This window comes from Saccopteryx leptura, chromosome 1, assembly GCF_036850995.1.
Source record: "Saccopteryx leptura isolate mSacLep1 chromosome 1, mSacLep1_pri_phased_curated, whole genome shotgun sequence".
NCBI lineage: Eukaryota > Metazoa > Chordata > Mammalia > Chiroptera > Emballonuridae > Saccopteryx > Saccopteryx leptura.
Window position 1 is genome coordinate 220,359,357 of NC_089503.1, and position 16,279 is coordinate 220,375,635.

At 38.5% G+C, this 16,279-nt stretch overlaps 1 protein-coding gene across 3 annotated transcripts in view; it reads right to left on the reverse strand.

Moving 5' to 3' along the window:
• Positions 1-16,279, reverse strand: part of TMEM154 (transmembrane protein 154) — a 77,497-nt gene that overhangs the window by 33,771 nt on the left and 27,447 nt on the right. For all 3 annotated transcript variants that reach the window (XM_066386553.1, XM_066386549.1, XM_066386551.1), the window contains exon 6: positions 843-900. In XM_066386553.1, coding sequence (XP_066242650.1) covers positions 843-900 — 58 coding nt within the window. The remainder of the gene's footprint in view (positions 1-842; positions 901-16,279) is intronic.

A 16,279-nucleotide genomic window follows, 5' to 3' on the forward strand; every position in this document is an offset into this window, starting at 1 on the left:
TTCTCCTTTCTTTTCCTTCCCTTCGCTTCTCTTCCCCTTCCTTTCCCTTCCTTTTCCTTCTTTCTTCCTTTTTTATATGTTCATTTTACTCACTCTTGTTTAGTTACCCCACTTGAGACTATCACCTCCATCCATTTCCTTCCCAAACATCTACTTATCCATGATAATCAAACCTACAGTTTATTATAATCAGAAAGTTTTATGACTAAACAGAAAGCGACTTTATAGTCAATGTCTCTTTAGACAGGCAAGAAAATGTCAATACTAAATTATTTCTAAAGATAAAGAGCTACTGTTTACTTTCTACTTTTCTATTTTCCATAACTCACCCTTCCTTTTCTTCACACTATACACATATGCAGCCATGTAAAACATCACATAAAATATGCAGGCACAGCCTGATCAGGTGGTGACACAGTGGATAGAGTGTCGGACTGGGACGTGGAGGACCCAGGCTCAAGACCCCAAAGTCACCAGCTTGAGCACGGGCTCATTTGGTTTGAGCAAGGCTCACCAGCTTGGACCCAAGGTTGCTGGCTTGAGCAAGGGGTCCCTCGGTCTGCTGTAGCCCCCCGGTCAAGGCACATATGAGAAAGCAATCACTGAACAACTAAGGTATCGCAATGAAGAATTGATGCTTCTCATCCCTCTCCCTTGCTATCTGTCTGTCCCTATCTGTCCCTCTCTCTGTCTCTCTCTCTCTCTCTCTCTCTCTCACACACACACACACACACACACACACACAAATTTGCAGGCATAGAGAGGTGAGCAAAAATGTTCTACTGTGTTCTCCAATCAGTACTCCCCACACACATAAACTCTTTCGTAGAAATTAGAAGTACCTTGGGTTGTGGTTTGATTCCTTTTCTTCTTTTAAAGTGGGTAAACATTCACTGTCAGCTAGAACAGAATAAAAGCAAAGCCATTATTAGTGACTGGAATTCTACCCACAAAATTCATACAGTTGAACATCACGCTGTCCTAGTCTGAATGGTTACTTGTGCAGAAGTGGTCTCATCAGGGAGTTCCAGACGTTAAAAGACTAATGGTGGCAAGCCTCTTGAAATAAAAAAAAAAGCACTAATAGCACTGATACAAGACTTCAAGGTGCTTCTGGCCCTGGTGAAAAGGGCATAATTCATCATGGCTCAGTCATTCAGTCCTTGACAAACCCCACTGTGGCTCCAAAAGCCAGAATCTGCATGATTCGGGATAGACGCTGGAATAAAATGGCTTCACCTGAAGTCTCAATGTGCTGGCAGAATGATGTCAATCAGGATGCACGATCAAAAAGCAGCAGGTACAAAGGGAGAAACTACCCTCCTTATAATCATCAGAGTTCTCTCCTATTATACCACTGCAACTTTCAAGGGAAATAAAGAACTATTGGATCTATCACATATGTGTCAAAATAACTCTGCTTTAGTGTCAAATAGAAATGCCCCCACACCATCATTTTATGGTTTTAGTGAGCAAAACAGGATCATGATTTTCTATTAAAATGATCTCAGGAACAAAAGGAAATACACCAAAAATTTTAGGAGATATTATCTATGGGTGGTGAGATTCTTTTTCTTTCTATCTTTTTCTTTAATTTTCCAAATTCTGCTGTGTGTGTATATTATTTTTACAAACTAAAAACAACAAAATCCAGATGATGTCAGAGTAATGGCGGGGTAGGAAGCGATACCGATAAATCTCCCCCAAAACTCAACAAGATCTTCAACCAGAAACAGAAAAACCTATACTTGGAGCCTCCAGAAGCTTCGCAATACACCCAAAGGTATGGTCGAGTGAAAAATTGGCTAAATATATAACCAAACCCCGAAGGAAATAGGGAGTAAGAAATGCTCCGCCTTCCTCACTAACCTAAACAGCGCGGCTTTCTCTGGTAACTGTGAATATAGAAACTGAGGCGGGCAAAGGGGGTGAATAGATCCAGGCCGCGGCACAAACGGCCGAACCAGGCTGTGGCACGGAGATCCAAGCCAAGGAAAAACTGATCCTGTGGCAACCCGGGCAATACAAGCTAACACTCGCGCCAAACCCAAACAAAGAAAGACAAGCGGGCAGCCATTTTACCCGGTCTCCTGGTTGGCGTGCGCGCAGTTAGTGGGCGAGAGATTTTTTCCTAGGCCCCGAGAGTGGGTGCCCGTGTTGCCCCACGGAGAGGCAGGTTCAGAGGCCTTTCTGTGGGCCGAGGGCAGAGTCTCTGGGCAGCCCCAGCGCCCTGGGAAAGCCACGCACAGGAGGGAGAACTAATTCCAACGGTGGAGATTTTCCGTGCTGGAGGGGTTTCACTCAGAGGGAAACGCAGCCGGCCTCATATCCTGGTTTGCGCGCATAGATAGTGAATGAGAGATTCCTCCGAGTGCCTCGACAGTGCGCACCCGTGTTATCGCACAGAGGGGCAGAGTCAGGGGCCTTTGTGTGGGCCAAAGCAGAATCTCGGGCTGCCCCAGCGCCTTGCAAAAGCCACGCATGGGGACGGAGCGAGACTCAATTCCAACGCTGCAACTTTTCCCTGCGGTTGGGGGTTTCACTCAGAGCGTGAGACTGCTGGCCAGATACCCTGGTCTGCGCACGCAGCCAGTGAGTGAGAGTTTCCTCCAAGCACCCCGGAAGTGGGCGCCCGCCTGTGTTACCGGACAGAGTGGAAGACAGAGCCAGAGGTCTTTGAGTGGGCGGAAAGCCCGCCTGATTATGCTAGCAGCTCTGACTGACTGAGCCTTACCCAGAGCCCTGTGCTGAGAGGGAACAGAGTGGGGAGTTGCCAGCTCTTTGAGCCTCTTACTATTCAGGCAGAGGCAGCAGCAACCCCATAGCTGGATTATCAGGCTACTAATTGAGGAAGGAAAGACTAGGGGAAAGGCTCCAGGAACACGGACTCTCTCACTGGTGGAGCCTATAAATGCTAATGAGCCTTGACTGCCAACAAGACTGAAGCACAATACACGACATCGCCATAGAGATTTATCAACTGCAAACATCTACCTGAGCATGCCAAAGGGGCAGAACCCGAGGTACAGAGTCACCGATCAGGAAGAGGGAGAGAAAAGAAAAAGCAAAAAGATAACCTCTCAAAATCAAGAATAATACACAGACTTCATAGCCTATCCCATTTTATTATATTTGTTCGTTTCTCTTATCTTCATTCTTGATATTTTTTATTCCTCCTCAAATTTGGTCATTTAACTCTCTGCCGGTCTTACTCTTTCCTCTCCTTGAACTACACTACCCATAAGTGTTACATCTCCCATTATCTTTGCTTTCTTCTTCCTTTCTCTATATGAGGGTTGCACTCCAAAACCCTTAACTCTCTCTCTCTAGTCTTTTTTCTTCTTTTAGTGGTTCCCTCTTTTTTCTCTCTCTCTTTCTTTTCTCCCTCTATATTAGTTTCTTCCTTTCTCCTTTACGTCTCCTCTCATTCAAACCTCAATAACGAACAATATCTTCTCTGGGACTCAAACTTATGTTTGTGGCATTTGGGGGGGGGGTTACTTCACCTTTTTAACACACTAGCAGTGCTCCCATCCCTGGCTCTCCATTTTATCTAGTTCTTGTTCCACTAAATACAATAGTAATTTTTTAATTTGTCCCCCCATTTTTCCGTTTTCCTCTTATTCCTCTCATCATAACTCTTAGACAACCAACACCTAAAAGCAAATCATTTTATTCTTGACCCAAATTTTTTCCTTATTTGCTTTTTGTGGGTCCATATGCTCTTTTTTTTTTCTTTTTTTTTTTTTTCTTTTTTCTTTTTTTTTTTGCCCCTTTATTACTTTTCCCCAATTCAGGCCCTCCATCACAGGCATTGTTTGTTATAATTCACAGTTCAACACAAGATTTTCTCAAGAAAGAGGGGAGAGGAGAGGAGAGGAAAAAAGGAGGGGAGGAATAATTTCCTTTTTAAAAAATTTTTATTTTATTTTATTTTTCTTTATTTCATTATTAATTTTTTTAAAAAAAAAAAACAACTCATCGATTTTTTATTTTTTTTATTATTTTTTTTAAACTTTTTATTCTTTATTAAATCTCATTAATACTATCAACAAAACCACCCTCAGATGCCATTAAGGAAGAGAAAATCGAATATCATGGATACAAAAGAAAGAGAGGTAACACAGCTAGATGAGGAAAAATCTATGGAGAAAAAATTTAATATATTGGAAACCTTGGAGCTAAATGACAGAGAATTCAAGATAGAAATCCTAAAAATCCTCCGAGATATACAAGAAAACACAGAAAGGCAATTTAGGGAGCTCAGAAAACAACTCAATGAACACAAAGAATATATGTCCAAGGAAATTGAAACTATAAAAACAAATCAAACAGAGATGAAAAACTCAATTCAAGAGCTGAAAAACGAAGTAACAAGCTTAGCTAATAGAACAGGTCAGATAGAAGAGAGGATTAGTGAAATAGAAGACAAGCAACTTGAGGCACAACAGAGAGAAGAAGAAAGAGACTCAAAAATTTTAAAAAATGAGATAGCCCTACAAGAATTATCTGACTCCATCAAAAAGAATAACATAAGAATAATAGGTATATCAGAGGGAGAAGAGAGAGAAAATGGAATGGAGAACATACTCAAACAAATGATAGATGAGAACTTCCCAAGCCTGTGGAAAGAACTAAAGCCTCAAGTTCAAGAAGCAAACAGAACTCCAAGTTTTCTTAACCCCAACAAACCTACTCCAAGGCATATCATAATGAAATTGACACAAACCAACAGCAAAGAAAAAATTCTCAAGGCAGCCAGGGAAAAGAAGAATACAACATATAAAGGAAGGCCCATTAGATTATCATCAGATTTCTCAGCAGAAACTCTACAAGCTAGAAGAGAGTGGACCCCAATATTTAAAGTCCTGAAAGAGAGGAACTTTCAGCCACGAATACTATACCCATCAAAGCTATCCTTCAAATATGAAGGAGAAATAAAAACATTCACAGATACAGAAAAGATGAGGGAATTTATCATCAGAAAACCCCCACTCCAGGAATTACTAAAGGGGGTTCTCCAATCAGATACAAAGAACAAAAAAAAACAGAGCCACAAGTAAAAGCTCCAAGAAGAACACAATAAAACCAAATTTAAACTGTGACAACAACAAAAAGAAAGAGGGGGAGAAGATGGAGATTAACAGTAGCAAAGGACGATGGAGTGCAAAAGTACTCACAAAATAGTTCGCTACAATGAACAGGGTAGGGACCCTTTTCATTACTCAAAGGTAACCACCATTGAAAAAACCACCACAGAAGCACATGAGATAAAAAAAGATAGCAACAGAGGAAAGATGTATGGAATACAACCAAATAAAAACAAAAGATAGAAAAACAAAAGAGAAGGATCAAACAAGACACAAAACTAACAGAAAGCAAGATATAAAATGGCAATAGGGAACTCACAAGTATCAATAATTACACAAAATGTAAACGGATTAAACTCACCAATAAAAAGGCACAGAGTAGCAGAATGGATTAAAAAAGAAAATCCAACTGTATGCTGCCTACAGGAAACTCATCTAAGTAACAAGGATAAAAACAAATTCAGGCCCTGGCCAGTTGGCTCAGCGGTAGAGCGTCGGCCTAGCGTGCGGAGGACCCGGGTTCGATTCCCGGCCAGGTACACAGGAGAAGCGCCCATTTGCTTCTCCACCCCTCCGCTACGTTTTCCTCTCTGTCTCTCTCTTCCCCTCCCGCAGCCAAGGCTCCATTGGAGCAAAGATGGCCCGGGCGCTGGGGATGGCTCTGTGGCCTCTGCCTCAGGTGCTAGAGTGGCTCTGGTCGCAACATGGCGACGCCCAGGATGGCCAGAGCATCGCCCTCTGGTGGGCAGAGCGTCGCCCTCTGGTGGGCGTGCCGGGTGGATCCTGGTCGGGCGCATGCGGGAGTCTGTCTGACTGTCTCTCCCTGTTTCCAGCTTCAGAAAAATGAAAAAAAAAAAAAAATTCAAAGTGAAAGGCTGGAAAACAATACTCCAAGCAAATAACATCCAAAAAAAAGCAGGTGTAGCAATACTCATATCGGATAATGCTGACTACAAGACAGGAAAAGTACTCAGAGACAAAAATGGCCATTTCATAATGGCTAAGGGGACACTGAATCAAGAAGACATAACAATTCTTAATATATATGCACCAAACCAAGGAGCACCAAAATATATAAGACAGCTACTTATTGATCTTAAAACAAAAACTGACAAAAACACAATCATACTTGGAGACCTCAATACACCACTGACGGCTCTAGATCGGTCATCCAAACAGAGAATCAACAAAGACATAGTGGCCTTAAACAAAACACTAGAGCACCTGGATATGATAGACATCTACAGGACATTTCATCCCAAAGTGACTGAGTATACATTTTTCTCCAGTGTACATGGATCATTCTCAAGAATTGACCGTATGTTGGGCCACAAAAACAACATCAGCAAATTCAGAAAAATTGAAGTTGTACCAAGCATATTTTCTGATCATAAAGCCTTGAAACTAGAATTCAACTGCAAAAAAGAGGAAAAAAATCCCACAAAAATGTGGAAACTAAACAACATACTTTTAAAAAATGAATGGGTCAAAGAAGAAAGTGCAGAGATCAAAAGATATATACAGACTAATGAAAATGACAATACGACATATCAGAATCTATGGGATGCAGCAAAAGCAGTAATAAGAGGGAAGTTCATATCACTTCAGGCATATATGAACAAACAAGAGAGAGCCCAAGTGAACCACTTAACTTCCCACCTTAAGGAACTAGAAAAAGAAGAACAAAGACAACCCAAAACCAGCCGAAGAAAGGAGATAATAAAAATCAGAGCAGAAATAAATGAATTAGAGAACAGAAAAACTATAGAAAAAATTAATAGAACAAGGAGCTGGTTCTTTGAAAAGATCAACAAAATTGACAAACCCTTGGCAAGACTTACCAAGGAAAAAAGAGAAAGAACTCATATAAACAAAATCCAAAATGAAAGAGGAGAAATCACCACGGACACCATAGATATACAAAGAATTATTGTAGAATACTATGAAAAACTTTATGCCACTAAATTCAACAACCTAGAAGAAATGGATAAATTCCTAGAACAATACAACCTTCCTAGACTGAGTCAAGAAGAAGCAGAAAGCCTAAACAGACCTATTAGTAGAGAAGAAATAGAAAAAACCATTAAAAACCTCCTCAAAAATAAAAGTCCAGGCCCTGACGGCTATACCAGCGAATTTTATCAAACATTCAAAGAAGACTTGGTTCCTATTCTACTCAAAGTCTTCCAAAAAATTGAAGAAGAAGCAATACTTCCAAACACATTTTATGAGGCCAACATAACCCTCATACCAAAACCAGGCAAGGATGGCACAAAAAAAAAGAAAACTACAGACCAATATCTCTAATGAATACAGATGCTAAAATACTAAACAAAATACTAGCAAATCAAATACAACAACATATTAAAAAAATAATACATCATGATCAAGTGGGATTCATCCCAGAATCTCAAGGATGGTTCAACATACGTAAAACGGTTAACGTAATACACCATATCAACAAAACAAAGAACAAAAACCACATGATCTTATCAATAGACGCAGAAAAGGCTTTCGATAAAATACAACACAATTTTATGTTTAAGACTCTCAACAAAATGGGTATAGAAGGAAAATATCTCAACATGATAAAGGCCATATATGATAAACCATCAGCTAACATCATATTAAATGGCACTAAACTGAAGGCTTTCCCCCTTAAATCAGGAACAAGACAGGGTTGTCCACTCTCTCCACTCTTATTTAATGTGGTACTAGAGGTTCTAGCCAGAGCAATCAGACAAGACAAAGAAATAAAAGGCATCCATATCGGAAAAGAAGAAGTAAAGGTATCACTTTTTGCAGATGATATGATCCTATACATCGAAAACCCCAAAGAATCCACAAAAAGACTACTAGAAACAATAAGCCAATACAGTAAGGTCGCAGGATACAAAATTAACATAAAGAAGTCAATAGCCTTTCTATATGCCAACAATGAAACAACTGAGAAGGAACTCAAAAGAATAATCCCCTTCACGATTGCAACAAAAAAAAAATAAAATACTTAGGAATAAACATAACAAAGAATGTAAAGGACTTATATAATGAAAACTATAAACCATTGTTAAGGGAAATCGAAAAAGATATAATGAGATGGAAGAATATACCTTGTTCTTGGCTAGGAAGAATAAATATAATCAAGATGGCTATATTACCCAAAGCAATATACAAATTTAATGCAATTCCCATCAAACTTCCAATGATGTTTTTTAAAGAAATAGAGCAAAAAATCATCAGATTTATATGGAACTATAAAAAACCCCGAATAGCCAAAGCAATCCTAAAGAAAAAGAATGAAGCTGGGGGCATTACAATACCTGACTTCAAACTATATTATAGGGCCACGACAATTAAAACAGCATGGTATTGGCAGAAAAATAGACAATCAGACCAAAGGAACAGAATAGAAAGTCCAGAAATAAAACCACATATATATAGTCAAATAATTTTTGATAAAGGGGCCAACAACACACAATGGAGAAAAGAAAGCCTCTTCAATAAATGGTGCTGGGAAAACTGGAAAGCCACATGCAAAAGAATGAAACTGGACTACAGTCTCTCCCCCTGTACAAAAATTAACTCAAAATGGATCAAAGATCTAAACATAAGACCTGAAACAATTAAGTACATAGAAGAAGACATAGGTACTCAACTCATGGACCTGGGTTTTAAAGAGCATTTTATGAATTTGACTCCACAGGCAAGAGAAGTGAAGGCAAAAATTAATGAATGGGACTACATCAGACTAAGAAGTTTTTGCTCAGCAAGAGAAACTGATAACAAAATAAACAGAAAGCCAACTAAATGGGAAATGATATTTTCAAACAACAACTCAGATAAGGGCCTAATATCCAAAATATACAAAGAACTCATAAAACTCAACAACAAACAAACAAACAATCCAATAAAAAAATGGGAAGAGGATATGAATAGACACTTCTCCCAGGAAGAAATACAAATGGCCAACAGATATATGAAAAGATGCTCATCTTCTTTAGCTATTAGAGAAATGCAAATCAAAACGGCAATGAGATACCACCTCACACCTGTTCGATTAGCTGTTATTAGTAAGACAGGTAATAGCAAATGTTGGAGAGGCTGTGGAGAAAAAGGAACCCTCATACACTGTTGGTGGGAATGTAAAGTAGTACAACCATTATGGAAGAAAGTATGGTGGTTCCTCAAAAAACTGAAAATAGAACTACCTTATGACCCAGCAATCCCTCTACTGGGTATATATCCCCAAAACTCAGAAACATTGATATGTAAAGACACATGCAGCCCCATGTTTATTGCAGCATTGTTCACAGTGGCCAGGACATGGAAACAACCAAAAAGCCCATCAATAGATGACTGGATAAAGAAGATGTGGCACATATACACTATGGAATACTACTCAGCCATAAGAAATGATGACATCGGAACATTTACAGCAAAATGGTGGGATCTTGATAACATGATACGAAGCGAAATAAGTAAATCAGAAAAAACCAGGAACTGTATTATTCCATACGTAGGTGGGACATAATAGTGAAACTAAGAGACATTGATAAGAGTGTGGTGGTTACGGGGGGGAGGGAGGAATGGGAGAGGGAAAGGGGGTGGGGAGGGGCACAAAGAAAACAAGATAGAAGGTGACAGAGGACAATCTGACTTTGGGTGGTGGGTATGCAACATAATTGAACGACAAGATAACCTGGACTTGTTATCTTTGAATATATGTATCCTGATTTATTGATGTCACCCCATTAAAAAAATAAAATTATTAAAAAAAAACAAAAAACAAAAAAAAAACAAAATGAACCCACTTCAAGGGTTGTTTCAGTGACCTACTACTTTCTTCAGATGCTTTCCAAAGACATTCTATTCTTAGCATTGGACTGTGAAAAACTGTTTGCAATTGTCCATGTGAGTTGAGTGGTTCTGATCCTTTGAAAAACTTATCTTAATAAGCCTCTAGTACAATAATCCTACTAACAATCTTTGGATAAGAAAAATTCCCTTGTGGATTGTTGAATCTGATAGACCCCAGGGTAATTTTTAAGATAAGTGTTAAAAATACAAATAATATGACAATATAAAGTAGATTTTATTAATTTAATCTGAGCATTAAAATAATTTAATGATTTTTAAAGAAATTTTAAAAATAACAGCTGTCATTACTTTTAAACTCAATATTAACTTAATAAAAAGGAAGGAACATATACTACAATTACTGCCGCCAGATATCAACTGGAAATTAAGTTATATGGGGATATTTATATTACTATCTATGTTAGTGCTGTCTGGTAGATTTTTCTATAGTGATGGAAGTGTTCTAGATTAGCACTATATAATATAGTAGCCACAGGTCACAATAAAAGCAAGGATAATCTATAACACCAATGACATAAAAGGGGAGAGGATAAAGATCTGCAGTAGCAAAGGAGGATGCAGTGCAGAAGCACTTATAAGACAAAGAACTCTTGTACATATGAATACTTTTTTCTTAATAATCTAATGGTAACCACCCACAAAAAAGCCACTATGAAACACACAGCTTAAGGAAATGAATAAACAGGGGAAAGGAATATGGAATACCGCCAAACAAAAACAACTGACAGAAACAAAAAAAGAGAAGAACCAAACAAGACACAGAGCTACCAGAAAACAAACCATAAAATAGTTATAAGACATCCTCATCTGTCAATAATTACCCTAAATGTAAATGGACTGAACTCACTAATAAAGAGGCACAAAGTAGCAGATTGGATCAAAAAGCAAAACTCAACCATATGCTGCCTTCAAGAGATACATCTAAGCTGCAAGGACAAAAGTAGATTAAAAGTGAAAAGTTGGAAAATGATTCTCCAAGCTTATACTATCCAAAGAAAAGCAGGTATAGTCATACTCATATCTGACAATGCTGACTTCAAGACAACAAAGGCAATCAGTGACAAAGATAGACATTTCATAATGATAAAGGGGACATTGTACCAAGAAGACATAACACTTCGAAATATATAGGCACCGAACCAGGGAGCACCAAAATATATATGATATCTACTAACTAATCTAAAAATAGGAGCAAACAAAAACACAGTCACACTTGGAGATTTCAACACACCATTGATGGCTTTAGATAGATCATTCAAACAGAAAATCAATAAAGAAATATTGGCCTTAAATGACACACTGGACCAAGTGGACATATTAGACATTTATAAGACATTTCATCCCAGAATGTCAGATTATACATTCTTCTCCAGTGTGCATGGAACATTCTCAAGGATAGACCATATGTTGGGCCACAAAACTAACATCAATAAATTCAGGAAAACTGAAATTATACCAAGCATATTTTCTGACCATAAGGCCTTGAAATTAGATTCAACTGCAACATGAAAGTAAAAGAAATCGACAAAAATGTGGACATCAAACAATATACTTCTAAAAAAATAACTGGGTCAAAAAAGAAATAAAAGCAGAGATCAAAAGATACATACCGGCCCTGGCCAGTTGGCTCAGCGGTAGAGTGTCGGCCTGGCGTGCGGGGGACCCGGGTTCGATTCCCGGCCAGGGCACATAGGAGAAGCGCCCATTTGCTTCTCCACACCCCCTCTTTCCTCTCTGTCTCTCCCTTCCCCTCCCACAGCCAAGGCTCCATTGGAGCAAAGATGGCCCGGGCGCTGGGGATGGCTCCATGGCCTCTGCCCCAGGCGCTAGAGTGGCTCTGGTCCCAGCAGAGCGACGCCCTGGAGGGGCAGAGCATCGCCCCCTGGTGGGCAGAGCGTTGCCCCTGGTGGGCGTGCTGGGTGGATCCCAGTCGGGCGCATGCGGGAGTCTGTCTGACTGTCTCTCCCCGTTTACAGCTTCAGAAAAATAAAAATAAAAAAAAAATAAAAAAAAAAATTCTGGGATGCAGCAAAAGTGGTAATAATAGGGAAGTTTGTATCTTTACAGGCTTATATCAAGAAACAAGAGAAACAGCTAAAGACATCCTCATCCTCATTTTATAAAAAAAATCCCAAATAAACAACCTAACATCACAGAACTAAAATAAAAGAACATAGAAAAAGAAAACTAGAAAAGGAACTAGAAAAAGAAGAACAAAGGCAACCCAAAGTCAGCCAAAGAAAGGAAATAGTAAAAATTAGGGCAGAACTAAATGAAACAGAGAACCACAAAAAAAAGAACTATAGAAAAAATTAACACAACAAAGAGCCGGTTCTTTGAAAAGATTGATAAAATCAACAAATTACTGGCTAGACTCACTAAGGAAAAAAGAGGAAGGATTTATATAAACAAAATCTGAGATGAAAGAGGAGAAATTACCATAGACATCATAGATATACAAAGGATCATAGTAGAATATTATGAAAGATTATATACCACCCAATTCAACAACCTGGAGGAAATGGAAAAATTCCTAAACTATACAATTTTCCTAGACTGAGTCATGGAGAAGTGGAAAACATAAATAGACCTATAAGCAGGGAAGAAATAGAAATAACTATCAAAAACCTCCCCCAAAACAAAAGTTCAGAACCAGATGGCTGTACTAGTGATTTCTACCAAACATTCAAAGAAGATTTGGTTCCTATTCTACTCAAAGTCTTCCAAAAAATAGAAGAAGAAGCAATACTCTCCAACACAGTTTATGAGGCCAACATAGCCCTCATACGAAAACCTGGCAAGGACAACACACACACACAAAAACTACAGACCAATATCTCTAATGAATATAGATGCACAAATTCTAAACAAAATACTGGCAAATCAAATACAACAACATATTAAAAAAATAATACATCACGATCAAGTGGGATTCATTCCAGGAGTACAAAGATGGTTCAACAAACAAATCAATCAACACAATACACCACATCAATAAAACAAAGAACAAAAACCATATGATCCTATCAATAGATGCAGAAAATGCATTTGAAAAGATACAACATTCATTTATGTTTAAAATACTCAATACAATTGGAATAGAAGAAAAGTACCTCAACATAATAAAGGCCATATATGACAAACCATCAGCTAATATACTAAATGGTGAAAAAATGAAGGTTTCCCTCTAAAGTCAGGAACAATACAAAGCTGTCCATTCTCTCCACTCTTATTCAACATAGTTCTGGAAGTATTAGCTAGAGTGAGCAGGCAAGAGCAAGAAGTAGAAGGCACCCATGTCAAAAAAGAAATAAAGTATCACTTTTTGCAGATGACATGATCTTGTATATAGAAAACCCCAAAGATTCCACCAAAAAAAACTATTAGAAACAATAAACCAATACAGTAAAGTTGCAGGATACAAAATCAATATACAAAGTCTATTGCTTTTCTATATGCCAATGATGAAACTTCAGAAAATGAACTCAAAAAAACAATTTCTTTTACAATTACAAATAAATAAATAAATAAAATATCTAGGAATAAACTTAAAGGATGTAAAGGACCTATATACTGAAAAGTACAAAACATTATTGAAAGAAATTGAAAACGACACAGTGAAATGGAAAAATATTCCATGTTCATGGAGTGGATAAATCAACATAGTTGAAATGGCCATATTACCCAAAGCACTATACAAATTTAATGCAATCCAAATCAAAATCCCAATGTCATTTTTTAAAGAAATAGAACAAAAATTACCAGGTTTGTACAGAACTATAAAAAAACATGAATATTGGGCCTGACCAGGTGGTGGCACAGTGGATAGAGCATTGAACTGGGATGCGGAGGACCCAGGTTTGAAACCCCGAGGTCACCAGCTTCAGCGCAGGCTCATCTGGCTTAAGCAAGGCTCACCAGCTTAAGCCCAAGGTTGCTGGTTTGAGTAAGGGGTCACTTAGTCTGCAGTGGCCCCCTGTCAAGACACATATGAGAAAGCAATCAATAAAAAACTAAGGTGCCGCAACAAAGAATTGATACTTTTCATCTCTCTCTCTTCCTGTCTGTCTGTCCCTCTCTCTGTCTCTCTCTGTCTCTGAAACACACACACACACACACACACACACACACACACACACACACACACACACACACACACACACACACCAAATAGCCAAAGCAATCCTGAGGAAAAAGAATGAAACTGGAGGTATCACACTACCTAACTTCAAATCATACTACAGAGCCACAATAATCAAAACAGCATGGTATTGACAGCATGATACCAATGGAACAAAATCGTTAGCCCAGAAATAAAACCACATATATATGGACAACTCATCTTTGACAAAGGAGCCAAAAACACAAATGGAGAAAAGAAAGCCTCTTCAATAAATGGTGCTGGGAAAATTGGAAAGCTATATGCAAAAGAATGAAGCTAAACTATGCCCCCGCACAAAAGTTCTTTTTTTTTTTTTAATTAAGTGAGAGGCAGGGAAGCAGAGAGACAGACTCCCACATGCACCCCAACTGGGACCAACCTGGAAAGCCCAGCAGGGGGCAATGCTCTGCTCATCTGGGGCTGCTGCCTTGTTGCTCTGAACAGAACTATTTTAGTGCCTGAAGTGAGGCCATGGAGCCATCCTCAGTGACTGGAACCAAATTCCAAATTGCTCAAATCATTAGAGCCATGGCTGTGGGAGGTGAAGAGAAAGAGAGAGAAAGAGAGAGAGAGAGAGAGAGAGAGAAGGGGGAGGGGTGGAGAAGCAGATGGTCATTTCTCCTGTGTGCCCTGACCAGGAATCAAACCCGGGACTTCCACACGCTGGGCTGACAGTCTACCACTAAGCCAACCAGCCAGGACAAAAATTAATTCAAAATGGATCAAAGACCTAAATATAAGATCCAAAACAATAAATTACATAGAAGAAAACAGGTACTAAGCTCCTGGACCTTGACCATAGAGAACAATTTATGAATTTGTTCATAAGTAAAGGCAAAAATAAATAAATGGGACTATATCAAACTAAAAAGCTTCTGCACACCAAAATAACTGACAACAAAACAAATAGGCAGCAATCTAAATGGGAGATGATATTTGCAAACAACAGCTCTGATAAGGGGTTAATATCCAAAATATATAAAGAACTCACAAAGTTCAGCAACAAACAAGCAAACAATCCAATTAAGAAATGGGGAAAGGACCTAAACAGATACTCTCCCAAGAAGCCATACAAATGGCCAACAGATATATAAAAAGATGCTCATCTTCATTAGCTATTCAAGAAATGCAAATCAAAACTACAGTGAGATATTACCTCACACCTGTTAGATCGCCTATTAATAACAAGACGGGTAATAACAAGTGTTGGAGAGGCTGTAGAGAAAAAGGAACCCTCATTCACTGCTGGTGGGAATGCAAATTAGTACAACCATTATGGAACAAAGTATGGTAGTTCCTCAAAAAATGAAGAATAGAATTACCATATGACCCAGCAATCCCTCTACTGTGTATCTACCCCCAAAACTGGAAAACACTGGTACGTAAAGACACATGCGGCCCCATGTTCATTGCAGCATTGTTCACAGTGACATGGAAACAACCAAAATGTCCCTAGATAGAGGACTGGATAAAGAAGATGTGTACATATATACAATGGAATACTACTCAGTCATAAAAAAACAATGACATAGGGACATTACAATAACATGGATGAACCTTGAGAACATTATTTTGAGTGAAATAAGTAAATCAGAAAAAGCTAAGAACTATATAATTTCACACATATGTGGGATATAAAACTGAGACTTATGGACATAGATAGAAGTGAAGTGGTTACCAGGGGGAAGGGAATGTAGGTGAGGGGGTAGGGGACTTGAGTGAATGGGGAAGGGGTGGGGGAGGAAGAATGTAAAGAGGGGCAAATATAAGGTGACGGAAAATGATTTGACTTTGGGTGATGTGTACACAACATAATCGGCAGTTCAATGCTATAGAAATGCTTACCTGAAACCTATGTCCTCTTATTGATCAATGTCACCCTGTTAAATGTAATTTTCTAAATAAAATTAAAAAAAAAAAATACAGTAGCACAAGCCACAAGTGGCCACTGAGCACTGAAAATGTGGCTAGAGTGGTTGAGGAACAATATTTTAAATTTTCTTTTAAAATTTTTAAATATCGACATATGGCTAGTATCTATTATATTGGACAGCACTGATCTACGTCAACTATATTTGATAAAGTTTATAACCATACGCAGATTAAAATCACAAATCTCTAAATATAAGGTGATGCCAGATGCTAACAT